The 22,016-nt window shown below is 49.0% G+C and overlaps 2 protein-coding genes across 5 annotated transcripts in view; one reads left to right on the top strand and one right to left on the bottom strand.

Annotated features, from left to right (window-relative positions):
- LOC126539240 (U11/U12 small nuclear ribonucleoprotein 35 kDa protein-like) overlaps nucleotides 1–21,365 on the bottom strand; it is a 118,375-nt gene extending 97,010 nt beyond the window's left edge. For 3 of the 4 annotated variants that reach the window (XM_072285358.1, XM_072285360.1, XM_072285356.1), the window contains exon 1: nucleotides 12,655–12,743. The gene's annotated coding sequence lies outside the window, so the exon portion shown is untranslated. Of the gene's footprint in view, nucleotides 1–12,654; nucleotides 12,744–21,289 lie in introns of those variants that run through there. The other variant, XM_072285357.1, reaches the window with a different exon arrangement.
- Nucleotides 3,008–19,763, top strand: LOC126539226 (uncharacterized). The gene is made up of 8 exons (XM_055075132.2): nucleotides 3,008–4,651; nucleotides 9,897–10,058; nucleotides 10,933–11,043; nucleotides 12,682–12,865; nucleotides 13,676–13,781; nucleotides 15,474–15,607; nucleotides 16,370–16,637; nucleotides 19,122–19,763. Exons 1-8 carry the CDS (start codon nucleotides 3,068–3,070, stop codon nucleotides 19,129–19,131), a joined length of 2,559 nt encoding a protein of 852 aa, XP_054931107.2. The 5' UTR covers nucleotides 3,008–3,067; the 3' UTR covers nucleotides 19,132–19,763.
- Nucleotides 21,366–22,016: the final 651 nt, after the last annotated feature.

Raw genomic sequence — 22,016 nt, 5'->3', positions numbered from 1 at the left:
GCTCATATTTATGTTGTGTTTCTGGATTGGGAGGTTCGCGGCAAATGCATTCTTCTACGGCGGAATGGTCTTTTTTTTTTTTATCTCGATCACTTACGGATCCTATTTCAAACCCACAGAAGTGACTGAACTGTTGTTCTGACTTCTGTCGAAGTGGTCGCGGTGAATGCGAACGTTAATGAGATCCCGTATTGTACCACCAGGTCAGGCCCCTAAAGTACCCGAACCTGATTATATCATGGCTTATGTCAGGGTGATCGCCATGAATAAGAAAACTAACGGGGCCTAATATCGTAAGACCCATGTCACGCACCTTTCCAAATGAATATAGGTCACCAGTGAAGGCACAAGTATGAGGAATAGCAGAATGCGTTGTTGGGCAAGTTGGTTCATTGTATTTGGAAAGATTGGTTGCGCTTTGTAGACGTCTAGAAAGCGCAACCAATCTTTCCAAAGTATGAGGAATGTTCGTTACAATTCAAATCAATATGCAAGGGATTGCGGAAGAAGTTAATCTTCGTAGGAAGCCCTTGTGGTCAGGGGGGCTGTGTGACTATACAAGAGGATATATGCTAATATAATAACGGAGTAGGCGGAAACACGCCGTTCGTGTCTGTTACCAGGGTTTCAACCGTAGGTTTGCAGAAAACGATTTCAGCCATGCCTACCGTGTGTTATACACTGTGGCTCTCATAAATGTTATTTTTACTCGAAAATTTCTTTTTTTTTCTTCGCGTACAATAGTATTCTGCTTGCAGAAAAGCTTCAAATCACTGACTGACAGATTCCCAAAAATTCTGTAACATTATATCTCACTCAGGCGATAGCATGAGGAGCCCATGGAATTTGTTTCAGGTCATTCCACTGGCTTTTCTAATACGCACTTTGTACCTTTGTTGCGGTAAGCCGCCGGAGAAAATACCACCGTTCTAAATGACTGCAGAGTATGAGATTATCGCATCTGCGACTCACTCGCCAGCCGTAATTAGCTCTGTCGTAATTAACTCTGTCGTAATTAGCTCTGCCACGGTAAAGCCCAGCACAGCTACATCGTAAAAAACCAAGATAGCATAGCAGACGCAGACCCTGATAAGGAAGTTTCGCTGCAGAAAAGCACAGCATGGTTTCAGTAGCAGTGCAAAAACCGGCACATGTGCACTCTGTGTTTGAAGAGGATAAAAAAAAAGAGGAGACCGCAGCAGTAGGAGCAGTATGTTCGAGAAGCCGCACTGCTTTGCAACGAAGCCTCCAGACAAGTAGCGAGGCAAGAAAAAAAAATCACCATTAAATAAATGAGAAAGGGGTGCGCTTTGGTCGCGGCAGTGTTCGTTTGGGAAGGCCTGCAGAAAGGCAGCATGACTTCCCCCTTCACCACACACACACACACACAAAAATGAAAGAAACACTCCGCCCCCCCCCCCCCCCAAAAAAAAAGAAGAAAAGTAGGCAGCGAGCGCGCTATTTTGCATGGGCGTGCCCCATGCGTCGCACGTGCGCGCGTCTTCGGGTTTCAAACACGCGTGCTCGGGGCTCTAGGAGTCGGGAGCTCTCGAAGCTAGCCCGTCGAGACAGTGCTCGACAAAGTTGAAAGTAATAACCAGAACAGCAGTATACGACGCACACGCACAACACACGCACACGCACACGCACACACACACACACACATACACACACACGCACACACACACGCACACACACACACACACACACACACACACACATCGAAGCACATGCACGCACACCACATGTGCAAGGAAGCGCGCGCGCGCGCACATTCATGCGCACAGACACGCGCGGTGGTATACCCGTCGTCGTCGTGAGCCGAAACGTCTCTTCCTATGCGCTGCGTTCGCGCGCTGTTGCATCATAAAACAAAAGGAGGCGACGGCACATGCGACGCGGTGAAAGGAGGAAGAAGGCGAAGAAGCAGTGTATGAGCGAGCGACGCAAGGATTGGCCGCTTCCTTCTCGATGGCTGCTCGGAAGCGGCATTGGGACACCGGCTTGGGGGGCGGAGTTTGCGCGCCGAGACTCGTTCCGTGTTTTTTGTGAGTTCCAAAAGTTGGCGAGCGCGGAGTTCATGCGACTCTTCGAGAACTTCGCGAAGAGGTCAGATCTGTTTGACGCACTTCCGCGTTTGGTGCCGGTTCGGGTGTTGTCGCTGTTCGCCTACAGCGGAGCACCTTTGCAGAACCGTATAATGCTCATGGACTGACACGTAAGTATGGTGGCGGTATATAATGTTATTCTGATCAAAGCTTGCTTATTTACTGATTTTGCAATTCTCTACGAAAACGTTGAAGCCACGGAAATACGACGCCGTAGTTTGTCAGTCGGCAGCAAGATGTCTAACCATAGCAATTCACCGACTTTTCTGGTTTGCTCACCCATACCTGCAGGTGATGGAAAGCGCAGGAACGCTTTTAAACAATGCCGCAGGTCAAAGCAAGTGCCGGCACAACGTAGGCCAAATCAGCCGCCTTCTGGGCCTCACCGAGATATAGGAAACGCAGCGCACACTTTTAGTGAAGACGGTTTAGGCAAAAGGGCGCAACCGTAACATCGAAGATTCGGATGTTTGCATGATTGTTTGTAACATCAGCGGTGTGGTAGAAAATGTGTACAAGTTGAATATTATAAGAATATGAAAGTCGTTGATTTCCACTTCGATACGCTTTCTCTCGCTATATGTTCAACAATTGGTCACTTTCAGACAGTTCAATGACGCTTACATTCTAGTGCGACGCGTTTGGTCAAGATGAGCAACTGCTGCCTAATTTTGTGTTCTGGAAAGAGATTGCCGCGTCAAAGCCGTTTCCTGGATAATCGTTCATTCCTGCATTAGATTTCGATTCAGTTATCTCGAAAGCTTTGCACCTTGCTATAATCTATGTAATTTCACTAATTTGTAATTCTCCTCACAGATAGATAATCTCTTATGCACTGACAGAAATACTCATGAGTTTTTCGTCGCATGCCATCCGCAGTCCAGGACCAGCCGCACAAGTGCTTTTCGGAGCGCAGCCGACCTCGAGCCCGGCTGACCCGGTCCAAGGCGGTCACCGCAATGCACCTCGACCTGTCGCCGTCTCAGGACTGCTGCGCTCGAGACCTATCCTCCTGTGGCGGCAACGACCCCATAGCCTCGTCCCAGGGCTGTTTCGTGCCGAGCCCCTGCTCCTCGTACACCTCGGGCCACTCGGCTTCCGTTCCTCACTCGGCCAGCCCCGAAGACGCCTTCGGCTGCTTCGCAGACTTCCAGGAAGAAGAATTCTTCGCCCAAGACGCCATAGTTGGTGACGTCAAAGACCACTTCGTCACTGAGAAGCAGCCCTTCTGCGAAGACCTTAGCTCATTGGGTCTCTTCGTTCAGCACGACCAAGTGTTCGACGCCGCCAGCCCAGCTGAGCCCCTGGTCAGGAGCGACAACAGCCTCGAATCTCACCGGTTCCCTCTTCCAGAAGGCGCCGCCGCGAGAGAGGACGTTGGCAGAGCCACTGGCAGTCTGATAGAAGAAGAGTCTCCTGTGGCTGCACTCTTCGAGGCCGACGAACAGCTCAGGATGGCGCCGGACATCGGGTCCAGCTGCTCGGACCTGTCTGCCATGACGAGTTCCTCTCCGACGTTGTCCACCTTCACCAGTAACCGCAGCTCGGCTCGCTCTTCGTTCACGAGCCGTCGGAGCAAGAGGTCGCTGTCCATATCTCCAACATCCACGGACGGCATGGACCTCAACACCATCATCCGCTCTTCACCCACCTCACTTGTGGCGTACCTCAATGGCAACCGGTGTCCTTCCTCTGTCTCGTCAGCGTCAAGCCTCGCGACGGCGACTGCAGCTCTGGGAGCGTACGGGCACCTGTCGGCTAGGCCCACCAGCCCGCGCTGCAACGCGCAGCACCGAATAAGCACGCCTTACTCGCCTACCCTCCTCAAGATGGCCGCCAAAGAAGAACCCGGCTCTCCCTTCGACAACGCCGGTCTCGTCCTGCAGGCAATCGACGAAGTCGACCAGCTGGCCGACTTCAGGGACTACGACTTCCTGGAACCCGAGGACAACCTGGCCGTCATCAAGCAGCAGGAAGCAGACAGAGTGCCACCTGCGGCGGTCGTCGCCGACGGCGCGAGAGAAGGCGCCGGCCCCGCGTCGAGAGTCGTCGAGTACGGCGAGGCCGTCGTCGACTCGACTCAACCCCTTCCCAGCGTCGCGTCTCTGCTCGTGGACCTGCAGAAGCCGCCGCCGCCTTCGTACGACCAGCACATGGCCCGGAAGCTAGCCTTCCAGAAGATGTACTCCTCGGACAGCAGCCAGCCGTCGAACTACTCGAGCTTCGAGAGCACCGGGTCGGCGGACGCGGCCGAGCTCGCGGAGGTCGACTCGACCACGGGCGGCGAGGTCTTACAGCAGCAGCAGCAAATCCAACAACAGGCGCGCTCGTACGACTGCCAGTGGATCGAGTGCCGGGCCCTGTTCGACGAGCAGGAGAGCCTGGTGCGTCACATCGAGTCGTGCCACATCGACCAGCGGGTCCGAGACGAGTACACGTGCTTCTGGCAGGGCTGCCCACGCCGTCACCGGCCCTTCAACGCCCGCTACAAGCTTCTCATACACATGCGCGTACACTCCGGCGAGAAGCCCAACCGATGCACGGTGAGTAAGTTGCCTGCGGCACCTCATTCTCATCTTCCTTAATTCCCCTTTTCCCGCAAGAAGGCTGGCAGGGCCAATTAGCTCGAGGACAACTGTGAATGTCAATGCTGGGGTGCTAATCTGGATTCTGAGAAAAATTTACCATGTTGCTAATTTCTGCCATCATGGCATTTCAAGCCGATCAGAGGGCGTCGCTGCCGTGTTAGCCAACGAGCAGAACTGGCAAAATAGCGAATGTTACAAAATGGCGGAATCTGACTGTCCAGAATGGCACCTCAGTTCTAAAGGTAGCGTACATATGCAAATAAGATGGCATGATGAGCCTATGATCTATCAATGAAGGTTCAACAAACTAATGATATGTGCGGCATGCCATGTAAAGAAATGTTGTCCTCTTATTCCATTCATAATGCCACAAGAGAACACAACTTGCGTTCCTCAGAAAGAAATTTTGGCACTTGAATGATTTCGTATTTGTATAGGGAAGTTTCCTTTATGCTAAGCGAAGTTACTTCCAGTGGTAACCATACTAGACTTTCTTCGAAGCATCATGCTACAATAAGGTCCCTGGCGACCTCCTCGTAAATATGTTCACCATGGGGAACCCCGCTAACACTTTTCAGTGGGGGGAGCAAGCAAGGGACACCTGCTGGAGATATATGCCGTGCAATGCAGCAGGCAGCGGCCGAATCGACGAAACTATCGCTTGCGAGACTTCGTTGTGTTTGACCGTTGTCTGCGCAGCCACCTCCTTCGTCATTGTGACTGGAGGAGGCCCGGTGTCACGGATCCCTGTTGCGCGCTAACATCTTTGTCGGTCTTCCATGCTACTGGTTTTAGGTGGCAATGTCGTTTGTCCAGCGACCACATACAGATCCTGCGCCGTGGCATAGATCGCGAGGACGTTGTTTCGACCACGTGACCCACAACCTCTACCCCACCTAACACTGGCTATCATCAGGTACTTGTCTTACCCTTCCTCATGCACAATGTACGTCCCAGCTACGCTTCTTCTGTCCAAGTGCCAGTTCGGCTTCTCTTTTACAAAAGCAGCGGCTCTTTGCTTTCCATGGCCTGTGTAAGTGACTTCCAGGAATTTGTGTGGTATATCTGAGTAACCTCTTCAGGTGCTCTGTGCGCAGTTGCTCGCGCGAAGATAGTGCATCAAAAGAAAGAGAACTGATAAAAATATCACAAACATTAATCTTGAAACACACATGATTCTAACTATACTGCAAAACTGAATAGCAATATGTGCTAAATCATTTAGTAAAACGAGCTGAAAGGTAGACGTCGGGGTACCTGGTAAGGCTGTCAAGTATGTATTCAAGTGAAGGGTTCATTTGTTTCATTTTTCGGTGTTCTACATCAGGCATATCTTTCGAGTCTGGATGTGTACTTTCATGCTATACGTGAAATGATTGTTGTTTCACATCTGACATTTCAGTAAAAATATCTCGCATATAAACCGCATTCTGTAAATTCGACAAAATGAATCATTCAAAGCTCTCAATCCGTTCTAGAGCGTTACGCTTCTCATGATTCTGGAGATGCAGGAAATTTCGTGACGCTATACTTTCAGTGGGATAGAGTGGACGTATGTAAGCGTGTGTCGGGAAGAGAAGCTGTTTCGCGAAGAACACCGCGAAAAACTCGCAGGAAATGTTGAATCTAGGCTGCTTCACTGCTTCAGCCTTTCCTGGCAGCCATGCTGCATGAGACAGTGACGATGTTTGTATTTGTCTCCAGCTGACCCAAATTTTCAGCGCGGTTCCTGCTGATTAAGAGGAGGCCTACCATGCCATGGCAGCGAAAACGACGCCGCCGATGACCTTACATCTACACCTTCACAACCTTGCGCGGACTGTTCGTTCTGATCAATGCTACGGTGCGCCTGTAAATGAAACTGTATATAGCATTTCCCTTGCCTTTCCTACGTAACATTTTAACTGCTAGCCCATCCAGGAACGACTGAAAATGTAATGGTTGTGGACGAAATGATGCTTTATACTTCTGCGACCCTTGGCACACCGTTGGATAGTATGATGTTTGAGAAGTAGCAAGCGCATAAAAAAAAACGAAAATCGTTAGAGCAATAAGAACTGTTTCGGGGAAGTGTGCGCATAAAATTTCAACGTACGATTTAGAATAGACCCTCTGCAAAGTCTCGACCTACGCAGGAAATGCTATATACAGTGCACAGCGACTCAAGCGCGATAATCGCAGCGCGTGGAAGCCAGTGAGTGCTTTTCGCGCCTCAAGTGAGCGCTGGGTGATCGCCGGGCAAAAGCACTTGCGCTCATCATATACCACAATGCATCAGCTTGGCGTCCTCAGCGCACCTCCTGTAACGCATCAAAGCGCCGACAGCCATGCGCTCCAAGTATCGCGTTTGAATCGCTGATGTACATGTTACAGGCGTGCACATGGTACACCATCGTCAATTAAAACGCAAATAACTGGGGCGAAATAAACTTTAACGGCTATCTTGGCTTTAGTGTGGCAAAGACACGATATAAGAAAGGACGCGAGATTTAGCTACCCTGGCGTATCGGGAAAGGCTCACAAGAGTTCATCAGAGCGCGCACTATAGGTTCATTGAACGAGCGCACCACGTGGGTTCAAGCACCGCAACAACCAAAATTAATTAAGAGGAAAAAGAAAGGCCAATGTCAAAAACATACCGGGAATACGAAGGCGCAATGTCGATGCTACTGAAGATGTAACGCCTTCGGGACCGCGCACACCGAACCACACATGTGCCGCGTTTTTTAATGGACCCGAAATTCACGCCTCGAGGGGCCGGGAGCTCAAACCTCGCCCATAAAACACTCATCACGGTTTGAGCACGACGCGTGATACGAAATGGTTCCCCGCGTATCTCCTCCCCCCCGCTCCTCATTTTTTCAAGAACCAGCAGAGTGTAAGAGATCCATAAAAGTGGTGCCGTGTAAATAGAGCCACTGACTCTGCCCGTAAGGAAGACCACCGCTCAAAGAATACTTTTTTTGTTTCGTTTGCTGCTCTTCAAATAGCCCTTTCCCCTTCTTTCGCACTCTGTTTGCCTATATTATTTTTGTTGTGCAGCGATTGCATGCGAAGCACCGCTTTTGGGTCCGCTGGGCGCGTCACCCTTCCCAGCATACAAGGCGGCGTGTAGCACCCAGACCCGTCGAAAAGAGGTGATGGAGGGGGGGGGGGGATCAGCGTCGTATCGCGTTACGCGCAGGGGGCGTCGTGGCAGCAGCAACACCAGGTTCCTAAACAGGGCGAGATGGGGGTAGTGCATGGGTGATGTCGGGGGAGTCGGGGGTGACGATCCTAGTTCGGGCTCCGTGTTTTGCTTTTGCGGCAAAACTCTCACGGAGCGAAACGGTGGGAAAGTCTGGAGAGCGTAACGTTGTTACTTCGCATGCCTGAGCACGCGGTGCTCTCTCTCTCTCTCTCTTTCTGTCTCTCTCTCTGGCTGCAATGCGTTTTGCATGTGCATGCATGCGAGAGTAGAGGCTCACCCGCATCTAGGCGGTCGCTTCCTATATCGTCCAGTGATGACTCGGCGTCCCCGGAGCCTGGGAACTCGAAGTGCGGAACACATATGGCGTAGCTAACAAGCTGCACGTACGAATAGTTTAGGTGTGGCGTTTTCGGAGACGACGACAGTCGGGCGGTGGGAGTGGGTTCACGACGGTTGTGGTTCAAAAGGGGTGCAGTCTGGAGGCTCGCGTGTTTTGACGGCCGGATTGATGGCAGAGACGTTTCCGCATCCGGCGCTCAGCCCGATGTATCAGGAACAGAGCTGTAGCTTTAACCGCTTCCGCTTCAGCATCATAATCGAGGCGCACATGTTGAAGGGAGACCCGCAAACGTCATTAGAAAGCAGACTTGATGAAGCCGCTTCGCACTTAGGTTAAGTGCAGGAACTCGAAGGTTGATTAACGAAACTCGCATGGGAGCGCGAAAAAGTCCAGAAGGGTTAAAAAAAGATTTTGTTTAACGACAATATTGGTTAACGAATAACAATTTATTCGCGTCGTTCCACTAGGAGGAGCGACTCAAATCAATTCGAAATTTCCAAACACAGAGTTCGAATTTCGGTAAAAAGTGGGCTCACTCCAGCAACCCGAAATGAAGACTACCTGTTCTCTGGTTCGCCGTAGCTTTGCATGGAGCTAGCCAAAGAGACTAACGAATGCATTTTCAACTGCTCTTATTTTATTTTATACGACTTCAAGGTTTTGAAATCTTGAAAAAACAATTGTTTACATGAGTAAAACACACACGAAAGCGCACAAATCGGGACTGTGTTCCTTGCGTTTTGTCGACAGTTACAGAAGTCGCACGGCAACAAGACAGGCAGCGACTAGCTTAAACAAACCGAGGCCGACAGAAATAAGTTTCTAGGTGAACTGCATGACTATTCGGACCGTACAGTAATCAACGATCATACTAGGCAACGAATACTAGCAGGTGTCCCAGTCGAAGAGGTCAACGGTGGAAATATGACACACTATAGCAGGTGTTTCCAACATCAGCATCCGTAACTGCTACGAATATTTCGTGTAAGTCCTCCGATATGTGCACTCCGAGAAAAAAATAAAAAAAAGAGGTGTTCCCGACAACACAATTTAGATGTATTAACAGCTTGTTTCAAGGTTAACTAACATTCTCGAGAGTTTTAATTAGTGTTCCTAGACCTTCACTCCAGAACTTCTCGTGTTACTGCACAGAGGGTCTTCATTCTGCCGCGCGCCCAAGAAGAGAACGCTTACTCTTCGCGCTCTCGTACACCTTCACAAAGGCCGTGAAGATCTTGCTCGAGAGCGAGATCTTGGGACCGATGCCTCACGCGTCGCAGCAGCAGGAAGCGACAATTCCGAACGCTGCTGCCGCTTCTGAAGTCAACCGGACTATGTGGTCTCCTCTGACGCAGTGATGAACATTCCAGGTCGTCTGCATCTGCAGCGCGCCTGAACTCTCCTCTCTCCCCCATTTTATGCTTTCCTCCATCTTCACCCACCTCCAGTGTTGGGTAGTTAATCGTGCTCACTCCTGATTATCCTCTTTGACTTCCCGACATTACTCTTTGGTTATCTGTCTGCGCAGAGTAACTGTGCTCCGCGGGGCAATACTGAAGCTCTCTGAAAACGGAGTTGGGTGTCGATGCAGTGCAAACCTGCGAGAGCAGTGGCCAGTTCTCGCTCTGTTGTGTGTGTGTGTACGAACATGCGTGTCGCTCTGTTCGCAGTTCGACGGCTGCACGAAGGCCTTCTCCCGGCTGGAGAACCTCAAGATCCATCTTCGGTCGCACACGGGCGAGCGTCCGTACTCCTGCCAGTTCCCGGGCTGCCCCAAGGCGTTCAGCAACTCCTCGGACCGCGCGAAGCACCAACGAACCCACCAGGACACGGTGAGGCGCGTTTTCGACGCGTTGCCTGGTATAGCGTTAGCCTTAAGCGTTACTTTTACTGCTCGTTCAGTAGTTGTCTTAGAAGTCACACGCCTAGCCAGTGGACTGGCTGTGGCTTGGCGGCTATGGCGTTCTGATGCTGTGCACGAGGTCGTAGGTTCGATTCTCGACTGTGATGCATCGCATTCCGATTGAGATCGAATGCGAGAACGCCTGTGTACCACGCCTTGAGAGTAGGTTAAAGAAACCCAGGTGGCCAAAATAATCCGGGAGCTACCCACTATACGGAGTCCCGCATAGCCCATTGTGCCGCCAGGGGATGTTAAACCCCAGAAATTAGTTTTAATTTTTAACTAACTCCACAGAGCCCGAACAACAACCGACGTCAAGAAACGTTAAAACAACTCGTGTTCACCTTTATTTCTGGCCACAGAGATCAGATTCGTACAAGAAAGAATAAAGTGGTAATTCAATGAAATTATTAAGCACGGTAATTAATTAATGAGTAACTGGTATTCTACACTATTCAAAACTGAAACTTCGATCCAGCCCTGATACGGGTAGAACCTACTGTGGGCTTTGCGTTAATTCTCCCGGGCTTATAACAGAATACTAGGGTGTCGAACTCCGCGTAGAAGAAATATACTTTGGCCTCTGTGCAGTTCAGTTATTCTTGGATACCAGGACAAGCGCTAACTGAGAGGCGAATGTTAATTGTTTTTCCTTTACAAGGAAGGAGTGCGACTGAGAAGCCTACGAGTCGTTCATTTTTTCCCCCTTCATTTCTTTACGACGATAGTTGCCATATATCTGGCTATGCTCTAGTCAAACTCTAGTATCCTAACTTCTGCCCGTGTGTGCTGGTCTCTTCCAGAAGCCGTACGCTTGCCAAGTTCCCGGGTGCTGCAAGAGGTACACGGACCCCAGCTCGTTACGGAAACACTATAAAAACCATCTCTCCAACGAAGACACAGCGAGAAAAAAAGTAAGCACGCCACACATTGACGCAGAAAAGCGATTCTATTTCTGGGAGTTCGAAAGAGAGAGAGAGAGAGAATCAGCGTTTAGGCAGACACTAATACGTGCAGACAGGACCCACAAAGTTGGAATGAGCGGGCCAGCGGATCGTAGCAGACGAGTTATAGGCCTACAAGCAAAAGCTACAATAATACTAGCCAGCTGTTCTGAACGAAAGTGAAAAAAAAAAGACCATGTTTCAAAACGCATGAGCTGCGTGATGAATTGCACGCGAGCTGACTTGCGATTTCTTGCTCTATAAGAATGGCAAACCTTGTAGCAAATTTGGAAACAAATGCGTTTTTTTTTTTTTTGTCCCGTGATGTCGGTGGTGTTATGCATTACGGTGGCCTTCAATTCCACACAGCGTTTCGTGCAAATGGAGAGTGACTAAACCGTGGTCCTGGACCACGGTTTAGTCCCTCTCGTCGTGGACCCCAGTTTAGCCACGACTCGCCACGCCGACTGTATTTGATTTAGAAACGATGAAACCTTGAGGGCCATTAGGGAAATGAAAGCATCAAACTTTTAAGCGTGAGTAAGGCCCCTACATAAAACAAGTTTTTTTGTCTTTTTTTTTAAATCTCGGGACCTTAAGCGTGATCGCACAGTGGCGTCCTCTGTGGCCGGTCTTGTTGCGGCCGAGCTCGTAATGTTGCCATAGCATTAACGGATTGTTACGTAACATGCATTGGCTTGGTGCAGCGTTTACCAGCCGCCTTGTTCTAGACGGCTATCGCGTAATTGTTCTGCAGAAAAAGAGGTCGCCGGTTCAACTGCCTGATCGCAGCGACTGTACTACGATAGGATCGGTGTGCAGAACCATCTCTGTCGTTCGTCATGTGCAGGTTAGGGTAATCCAAGTGGCCAAAATTAATCCGGAAATCCCTCCAATTAAGACTTGTCACATAGGCAAAATGTCGCTTTACCACGTTAAGCATTACTGAATCAATAGTTAATTCGGGCAGTTTATCTAAGAATGAATCGATCAGGGAGTGTTCCAGGGGATTATATTCAACCACGCTATTCCTCAGGGAATTCGTTATTTGGCAATATTTCGTAAAATCAACCAATTATTAGAGCATTTCTTCGGACAATAAGTCAGGTAATACATCAGTCAATAAATAAATAAATAAATAAATAAATAAATAAATAAATAAATAAATAAATAAATAAATAAATAAATAAATAAATAAATAAATAAATAAATTCATTTCGATGGGGCGAAAAGCGAAAACACCCGTGTACTTAAATTTAGGTGCACGTTAAAGAACCCCAGGTAGTCCAAATTTCCGGAGGCCCCCACTACGGCGTGCCTCATAATCAGAAGCAGTTTTGGCACGTAAAAACCCATAATCTAATCTAAATAAATAAATTTATCGAATGATTGATCGATTCCCACTGGTTGAGCGGATACTCTGACCCCGAAGTGCGAGATACGCTATATAGGGAGACACCAGCTTCGACTGTCGGACTTGAGTACGCGGATGCATGAGGGCGTGAGACGAATACCGAATTTGACAGATAGCCTCGGGTTACACCGCCGTTAAAGAATCAACATTGTGGATGACGGACTCACCGAAGCACGTTGCACGTCGTTCCACAGATACGCAGCGAGAACGACCCTGATTCCGCAAGCAGCGGCAACACCGGCATGGCCGACAGCTGTCTGGATTCCTGCCTCCAGCCGGCCTATGCGTTACGCGATCGACCCAAGCTGGAACATGCGGACAGCGGCATCGGGCGGTCTCCCGGCGCCAGCTCCGTCAACGAGTGCTGCTACCGACCAGGTGAGGCGCCAGCGAGAGAGAGAGAGAGAGAAAGTTTATTGACACGAAAGGCAGAGAGGTCGGAATGAGGTACATCCCTCTAGCCATATCATAAGAAACTATAAATTATTGGACATAAAACTGGATGAAAAAACAACATGCCGCAGGCGAGGAATGACCCCACAACCTTAGCATTTCGCGTGCGATGCTCTACCAATTGAGCTACCGCGACGCCGTTTCCCCATCCACTTCTTGGGTATTTATGTTTCCTAGTAGAACCCTGGGAGTGTTAGCCAGCACCACCACTCAAACCTTGGCGGCGGATGTGGAACATCCTTTCTGCCGCAGGCGTCAAGAGAACGTGATCTTTTTGGGGGAAGGCAACCGGTCAATGAGCCCACACATGCTACCTGAAGGCATCAGTGCTGCTGGATTCGAGACCCTCGTTATGTAATAAACGAGAAGGAAGGGGTTTAACCGAGGTGCCCGATTTTTATTAGGCATATCATAAGAAGCCAACAAACACTGACACCAAGGACAACATAGGGAAAATTACTTGTGCTTAATAAATGAAAATAAGGAAACGATAAATTAATGGAAATTAAAGTGGATGAAAAAACAACATACCGCGTAATGCGAAAGCCTTAAATGGGAAAACGCGCGCCATTACGTGGGGCTGCGGACTCGTCAAGCCGCCTACTGGCAGCTTTTTTTTACGTTGTTCTCCATCTGTAACGTACATGGTGGAAAATAAAGATTTGATTCGATTTGATTTTGCTTGCTCGTTGCACCTAACAGCTCGCGCTCTGGTTTCGTGTCTGCGGGCTGCAGGTCCAGCGTCGAGGGCGCTCCAGCTGAGCCACAGCGACAACGACATCCGTTGCCGCTCGTCACCCAACAGCCGCTACGGCCGCAGTCCGGGACTCTCGGACGACAAGTGAGTATACCGCGTGTACATGAAATGAGACCACTGTTCCGCACACGACACTATTTGTATACTCTATGTTATCCTTTTTTTACTGGCGTTGTTCTATAGGAATACTATAGTCTATAGTATAGTCTATAGGAATGCTATGGTCTGAGTCGGCATGTAACGCGAATCGCGCGGCCTTTGGGTTTGGCCCCGATGCATAGGTCGGCACTGCCCCGACTTCTGGATTGGCCAGTGCACATTACAGAACGGAGGTTGTGCCACCAGCAAGCACCCACAGCAGGAAAGCGTAAACTGTCCAAAGATATTGCGAAGCATCACAAAACGGTTTGTGCACATCTACAACTCCGTAAAGCATTACCAAGCGCCGTAATTTTAAGCAACAATAGAGAGAGAGAGAGAAAAAAAAAGTTTAATGATACGAAGCGCAGAGAGGTCGTCCCTGATCGAGGTGCTATATTCCTCATAGCAGCAACTCTACGATGACGAAAAGGAAAGGGACAAATAAAGAGGCCATTATAGGGGACGATGACGACAGAAGGAAGATGAAAAAAAAAAAAAAAGACAAGCAACAAGCCAATCTACTCAAAGCCTAGAGTCCAGGCCCGTACTTTTTATTAAAGTCAGGCGATGAAATCTAGATTTAGTCCCGCGAAGGGCCCAATATAACGTCCTCAGACTTTTTGTCGAGCAACAAAAATCCCATCAAATGTATGGACAGCTGGAGCAAGTTCGGTACAGTTGCAGTTTTAAAAACTGCGCACGTAATGGCGGGACGAGAGCAAGAAGATTGAGAGGGAAGAGCGCAGGCTGCAGTTCAACAGCGCAGTTTGCAAGAATGTGAATGAAAGCGGGGCTCTTGATCGGGCTCCCATCAACACCTCGCATTGTGAAGTGTGTCATGGGAGTATCATTATTTGCATTATTGTGGACGTGGAGCGCCGCATGCTATACTGGTATACTATGTGGCTACTCAGTGTAGCCATAGAACCAGCACAGTGCATATATATATACTTACATAGCGTCTAGTGACTTGACCAACGTAAGTCGTGCAGGAGTGTACTGCATGTAAACCAATTCGCACACTCAAGTGCCCTCAAGGTTCTCACACCCTTTCACCCGCAAGGGTGTAAGGGCGTCAATTAGAGACAGAAAAACCCTTAAGGGTACAAATCGTTCTATAACTCACACCCTTTCACCCTTAAGGGTTTAAGTCTGTGAGTTAGTCAGAAAACACACTTAAAGGTGTAAATGGGTCTACACTCTAAAAACAGTTGCACCCTTTGGGGTGTATATTTGTCCCACAACGATAATCGTCATCTTTCTTGCTCGCTTTTCCTTTTTTTAACGTTGCGAGCCCGGTACTTCCCAGTCACGAACGGCATGCGCGTTATCAGTGTGACGCAGCATTCTCGACAGGGAAGTAGCGATCGCCGAGTTTTCAAGAAAGGAAACGCAAGCAAGGCAGATGACGATTATTGTTGTGGGACAAATATACACCCCAAAGGGTGCAAACTGTTTTTAGAGTGTACAACTCACGCTTTTCAGTTGTAAGGGTGTAATAGCGTGAGTTAGACACAGAAAGTACCCTTACAGGTGTAAACCAGTTTACAATACGTGTAATGTGAACGCAGGCACAGTTTTTTTACGTAAGAAACCCAAGCACGAGTTCTAACAGTCGAATCCACGTCGGCGCAGGCTCCACCCTCAAGGTTACCCGATTCCTCTGTTCCGGACGAGTTCATTCACGGAGACCTGCCTTCCCCGTAGCCCCACGACCAGCGTCCTGCTCGAAGTGCCGCGCTCGGACGTCCACTTCACGTCCATAGGGGGTGAGCTCACGTTTTGGCACTTCCTGGCTTCTTCCTGTCTCAATACGGCAGCCATACAGAACGAAAACTCGTTACGTGCAAGGCAACTGAGATTGCCACCGTAGCGCAATGTGTGGCAACTATATAATGCAAAATGAAAATGAAAACTTTAAAAGAAAGTGTGCACATTCCGAAATATCCTCCGGTAACATTGACGATGGACTAGGTAACTAATTTGGTTTGCCTGAAATAGCCACCCCAGTGCAGCACCCTGCATAAAACGTTTTTTTCAGTCTACGCTCATTGAAACGTGGCCGATGTGGCTGGGACTCAAAGTCGAGACGTCGTTCTCGGCAGAATGCCTTCGCAATCGGGCCACTATGACGATTCGGGTGATTTTCCTGGGCCTATTTCCTTGAACTGACAGCCTCGGAAAACCACGCTCAATTAGTGTCCTTCAGGGCCCTCTTAGAAGAACACGAAAGGGGGTATCCAAAGTTCCGCCGTCGAGTTTCCCCAAGTGCGTACATACCATATCGCATGACCAAATTTCAAGATGATGGACCTGGGGCTAGGACCGCGAATAAGGCATAGGTGTATACAGCGGATTAATGGCTTCATTTCCGGCAACGTGACCATAAACAAGCTTAGATATGCAGTTCGAGGAAACGCCTGCTCCGGTTATTTCCGCACCTTCTCACTCATGCGTTTCCTGCACAACCGCAACATCGAGGTTGGAGTCCCGCATAATAGCGTGGGCGATGTACCACTCCCTGCCCGCAGGACAGCAGTGTTCGTTGGAGGTTCCCGTGCCGCTGCAGCAGCGGACGTCCTCGATGGACCAGACCGACGACGACATCCAGGAGCCCCTGGCCACGCTCAACATGTGCGACCTGCGCGCGCTGGGCCACCTGGGGGACTCGTTGAGCTCGCGAGAGGATTCGGCCGACGAGGCACCGCCGCTGCCCCTCGACCAGCAGCCCCTGCCCCCGTTCGACGCCAGCTTCTACTCGTCGTGCCTGCTCCTCGACGACTTGCCACACTTCGGAGGGTATGTGCTCGGTTTGATGCTTTGTTTGAATGTGTAAAGAGCAGGGCTCAAAGATCAGCACAGAAGAAGGACACAAACGACAGGACCAGCGCCTGTTCTTTTTCTGTCCTGATCTTTGAGCCTTGCTCTTTACACATTCAAGCATGAACCAACTTGATGCTTCGTGAGTTCTACTTGATGCTTCGTGTCTGTCAGTGCGGTCGGACAAGGATGCTTGCTGCCCCAGCACGATGAAAGGGGGGCACAAATTGTCGTGACGTGACAAATTTCATGTCGGAGAAAGCTTCGCAATTGATAAGCAATTCGGCCTGGTCCGGGGTTCGAACGCGGGGCCAACGCCTTTCCAGGGTAGTTGGGCCCGGGTTCCAGTCCCGGACCAGGACGATATAATTGTTAATCAACTGCCAAACTTTCTAAGAAACCCGTAAAGGTTTCATCTGTAGCTTCGTGTTACATTCGGGTACACGACTTTTTTTTTCTTTTTGCTTTCGCAACACTCCCTCTACCTTGTGGGATTCCGTAGAACTGATTTACTCTGTTCAAAGTGTGATTGCGAGCTGAGCGAATTTGTGTTGATTCGTTTCTTGCTTGGCGAGTCGGTGCGCATTAAAAAAAAAAAAAAAAAAAGAACTGGAAATGAACGAGAAAGGCGCGTACTCGAGGGAGGGAGTAAGAAGGACGACATCTAAGCTTACCAAAAAAAAAAAAAAAAAAGCCACACAAGAATATATAGCTCGTGCGCAACACCATTTGACGCAAAACAACAGTATCTGAAAGCAGACATAATATATTTATCTTAATTTTGCAGCCTTTCTTGTGCGGTACGTTCTTCAAAAATAAACGCATAGTTAATTGTAAGTCTAGCGCCTCGTCCTGTCTAATTCTTGCATTGCGTAGGCGTTTTTTTTCGCTTGTTTGCCGTTGAAATTTTGAGCGCCATAAAACGGGCCGTGCTGCGTCTCCTCGCGTGTCCCATTTTCTCGCGCTCTTCCTAAGATGAGCCTGTTCCTAAACATTAAAAATCATCTTCCCACATTTTGTTTGCTTTTCGGGCAAACATTTAGCCCCACCCTCCGCCCCCCACCTTCTTTATTGCAGCATCGGAATCGAAGAACCTCTACTCGCGTTTCTGTAATAGCACCTTGGCTTTTCCCATATTCCTTAATTTACTCATGTCACTACCACTATCGCGGTGACGACAGCTTCGTGTGGCTTGAGCACTGCAATGTTCAGCTATCTGACGCGGAGCACGGCGGTTACAATAAGCAGGATCGGCCGACCGTGGCCTCCGAGATTGCAACGGGGCATCGGTGCGATCTCGGAGGCCAGGGGCCGACTCATAAGCTCGTACACGTGTGACATAGGTCTCTGGTGAAGCAACGTGCCACGCCTTCGATTTCGATGGCGTTGCTGCAGCTGTCTGCGCCAATATTTTTGTTCGGTGCTTCGCGACGTGCATGGCAAACATTGCATATCAACAAATGATGCCGTAATACGAATGGCTTTCGAAATTTATCTCACATATCGCATCCCGCAGATACCGCCAGTTACTCTGATTATCGCTATAATACCCTCGGGAGAAGTACCAGTTGAATTAACGTCTCCAGATGTACCAAACAACGCGTGAATCGTCTAGAAAACCTATCGCTGCTGACCAAACGAAAGGGTAAAAGGCAGCATTCGGTGCTGTTGCGAAAGTAATGTGTGGAGTTTCAATAAAGTTGTCCTATAGTCATAATGACACGTGTAGCTGTTTATCCTCCTCGAGTGACCGGTTTTGCAGCGGCCAACAAAGCTTAAACGTTATCGCTCAGCCCATGACGCGCCTGCATGTATCGGAAGTTTCTCGAAAGTTATCGTTGGTACAATCAGTTGTCTTTTGTCCCCGAACCTTGTGTAATCTGATAGTAAGCGCGACGCGAATTGTGTAGCACTTTCCGAAAGACACGCGGGCACTAGCGATTATTCTGGAACCGTCGATGACTCATGCATAAAAGCCGACGCTTTCGTTGTGGTTTCATTGTCACTTGCTTTTGCGGGCATAAGTTCGCCCAATAAAAGCAAGTTTAGCCATTTACAGTTTTCCTACTGTGTCCTTGACGGTCACTACAACGTGACAATATCACTTGCTAGCTTCCTGCGTGGCTATAGCTAACTCAATAGGTAGAGTGATCCTCGGAAAGATGGAAATAACCGCTTCGATACTCGGAACACAATGCAGTTATTCAATGGAACCCGTATACTTTCCCCTTGTTGTAGTTACGCGTTACTTTCGTTAGATGGATGCCAACGTGTGTACGGCCGCTGAGGCCGGAAAACAAACCCACGACCTTGTACACACAAAGGAGAACGCCCAAAGGGGGGAGCAGAGGGGGCTTGACTTTTGCAGATAGTCTATAAAAGTGTCCGTGACGCAGTCTTCGTCATCGTCACAATGTGTTGCTCAACTGGCTCTTTCTTTTTTCTGTTCTCTGTGTTTTGCAGGGTGTCTTGAAAACAGCCAAAGTGCCACGTGGCGCCAATGTGCAATATCTCCGCGGAAAACCGTGTTCCGCGCTCCGTCCAAGGATATCGACTCTGTATACGCTGTTCGGCCCAGCCGAACCCACGCGTTCGAAAGTGCTGACGTCACTACGGCGAGCTCCGATTTCCCCGGTGAACCGCTTTGGCGGACTGCTTTTTCTTGTGAAGTGCTCTATTGGACAGCTCTGGTGGAACTGGGGCAGTCCTAGCACTGCACCTGAAGCCGTAAACTCTGTGGTCGCTTGAGAGAACTCTGAGCTTCACCAGATCTGCCCCGTGTCTGTTATTGTTATTGTTGTTCTTGTAGTTATGAGAGACCGCGTGCGCAGCGGGGACGCCTCGATAGTGTTTTTTTTTTTTATACCTTGGCTCAACATGTTCGTTATTCAGCGATAGCAGACTGACCGAAACAGCTACCCTGGAGGGTAGAAGCAACAGCTACCCTGGAGGGTAGAAGCGAAGTGTCCTTCCTTCGCATGCTGCAACGTAGATCAGCGACGAAGCCGTCTCAAGCTGACGGTACAAGCCTCTCATATCAGTGGCCACCGAGGAAGGTTGGTCGATACATCCCTCTGAATAAAAACTTATGATGATATGAATGTAGCCACGTAGTAGAGAAGTCACACTTCTTGTAGATGACATTTCAAAAAATTACCTACATACCCTATCTGGCATAGCTCGGCATAGCCAGGCTCGGCGTCATCTATGAACCTCAGCGAAGCGTGCTTTGTAACTAAATACTCGCTTTCTATCTCTCTGTCTTTCATTTGCGGTGGAACGATAGCTCACCAGCGAGCCACCGTACCGACCCGCAAATAAAGCAGACGGTAGAAAGCAATCGGGGGGTATGCACGCTGCTGGAACAGCAAACCGCTCTCCATTATTTTTTTTTTCTTTTCTCTCGAAGCATCAGCATGACGTCTCAAGCACTAGGGCCACCAGCTGTACGCTCGACCCGGTGACCTCTCCGACCACGGCTCGCGCGTATGCAGCTCGTTCTGAACGTGCACGTGTAATCTTAAGCATGTCTCGCTATCGAATTGGCGACAACATTCCGAAAGTTCCGAACGCGGCTATCGCCTCTTGCGTATAGAGCGATAATCTAATAAGGACATTTCGATATGGAAGCGGCCCCCGTTCAGAAGCGAAGGAACGCTCGCGTGTCAATATTGATAGCTGCGACAGACGCGAACAAATTCGCATTAGTTAATACTTGACACAACCGACCGAAATAAGCAAGTAAACAACACCCTCGTGCCTCGTTGCATCAAACTCGTCGCACATAAACACCCCGGCCACCATAGTATATCGTGCGGCTCCGATAAGAAAGTTCGGAAACTTCCGTGGCTCCAAGTTCGAGCTAACCGCATTTCTCTTTGCGCGCTCATAGCTGACGCAAAACGGAACTGAAGTCGAAGGAATGATAAACGTCGAGTTAGTGAAGTCAAGCAATCACGATCGGCGAGCCAGAAATCTGCGTACGATTCCCGCTGTCGGGGCTGATCACAGCTGTGGCATTTAGGCCACATATCAAACCAATTCAACCGATGAAACGAAAACTGAATGCTTCGGAAGGAAGACGGATTAGGCGTTAGCACATTAAAGGTACCCCAAGGAGAAATGTCGAGCACAGTCCACCGGTGAAGCAGAAGTATGCGCTCAAGGCGGGCTCGGGTTAAATATGACGACAGCTGCATATTGTTTCAGCTACTCTTTTCTTTTTCTTCTCGCTACCAGTCACTGTAGGCACTAACTAAACATCTTCGACGAGAACATTTTCCTAAAGTCAGTCAATTTACACGCTTTAGATGCAAGCTTTTCAAGCAGGAAAGACTCTGTCGCCTTAAAATCCTGCGGCTTACAAATGACACACTTGCGCCATTGTGGCGTACAGTGAGGCGACGCCATCGGATAGAAAAGAGTCTACGTGTTTGATATAAAGGCAATCACTAGTGTTACCAAACTCAGCAGCGAAAGCGTTTTTCAGCACTTCCGAGCGAAATTGCATTGCCTCCCTCCTTTACACCAATGCGTACATATTTTTCTGATAACCGAAGCAGCGTAACCATGCTCGCAAACACAACATTAGGCTTATTAGTGCAAAAGAAAAAAAAATCGGTTCCGCTTACCGCAGTTGCAGGCACGTCGTTCCTAGTCGGGCGCCGACTGCCTTCTGCCGCTGCCACACGGCACTACGCATGCGCCTTGGTTTCCTAGGCGACCGAGCCGAGTTAATCTCGGCAACATAGGCCTCGTGGCCATTTCTTTTTCTTCAGTAGCGGTCTTCGTTTCTGCTATCGTTATCGCCTATCGTACGCTACACTGTGCAGTTCATCGAGACGTTCGCACTATCAGTAATTCGTAGTTCTTATGAACGTTTGAGACCCTGATGTCTGACTCTATTGGAGCTTGTAATCATATATTGAATACTATCTGTTAGATTCATTCGTGGCACTATGTTATTATCTATTCGCCGTTTCTGTCCAGTGGTGACAAGAAAAACGACAGTGAGTGAATAAACTTCACAGTTTGACGGCAAAGCGTAGCACTTGCACGGATAGCAGACAAAAAATTAAATTCCTGGGTTTTACGTGCCAAAACCACGATATGATTATGAGGCACGCCGTAGTAGGGACTCTCGGTTCATTTGGACCACCTGGAGTTGTTTAATGTGTACCTAAAGCGCAGTACACGGGCGTTTTTTGTATGAAGAGGAACCTTTAGCTCGGGGGCTCCCTTACAAATACATAGGAAAGAAGAAACCGTTTTTCTCGGCAACCACTGTATCAAATTCGAAGGGGTCTGTTGAATTTAAAAGAAAATGTTACAAGGTAGTGACTGTTGATAACGAATTTT

This window comes from Dermacentor andersoni, chromosome 11 (assembly GCF_023375885.2).
Source record: "Dermacentor andersoni chromosome 11, qqDerAnde1_hic_scaffold, whole genome shotgun sequence".
NCBI classification, from domain to species: Eukaryota; Metazoa; Arthropoda; class Arachnida; order Ixodida; family Ixodidae; genus Dermacentor; species Dermacentor andersoni.
Note: the sequence above shows the minus strand (reverse complement) of the source record. Positions and strands in the feature narration are given on the sequence as shown.

What these genes read in the sequence shown, in the direction of transcription:
- LOC126539226 (XM_055075132.2), top strand. Translation starts at nt 3,068, where the DNA reads ATGCACCTCGACCTGTCGCCGTCTCAGGACTGCTGCGCTCGAGACCTA. An exon ending in AACGAACCCACCAGGACACG is followed by an intron (nt 10,059 to 10,932) that starts GTGAGGCGCGTT and finishes GGTCTCTTCCAG; the next exon opens with AAGCCGTACGCTTGCCAAGT. An exon ending in CCACTTCACGTCCATAGGGG is followed by an intron (nt 15,608 to 16,369) that starts GTGAGCTCACGT and finishes CCCTGCCCGCAG; the next exon opens with GACAGCAGTGTTCGTTGGAG.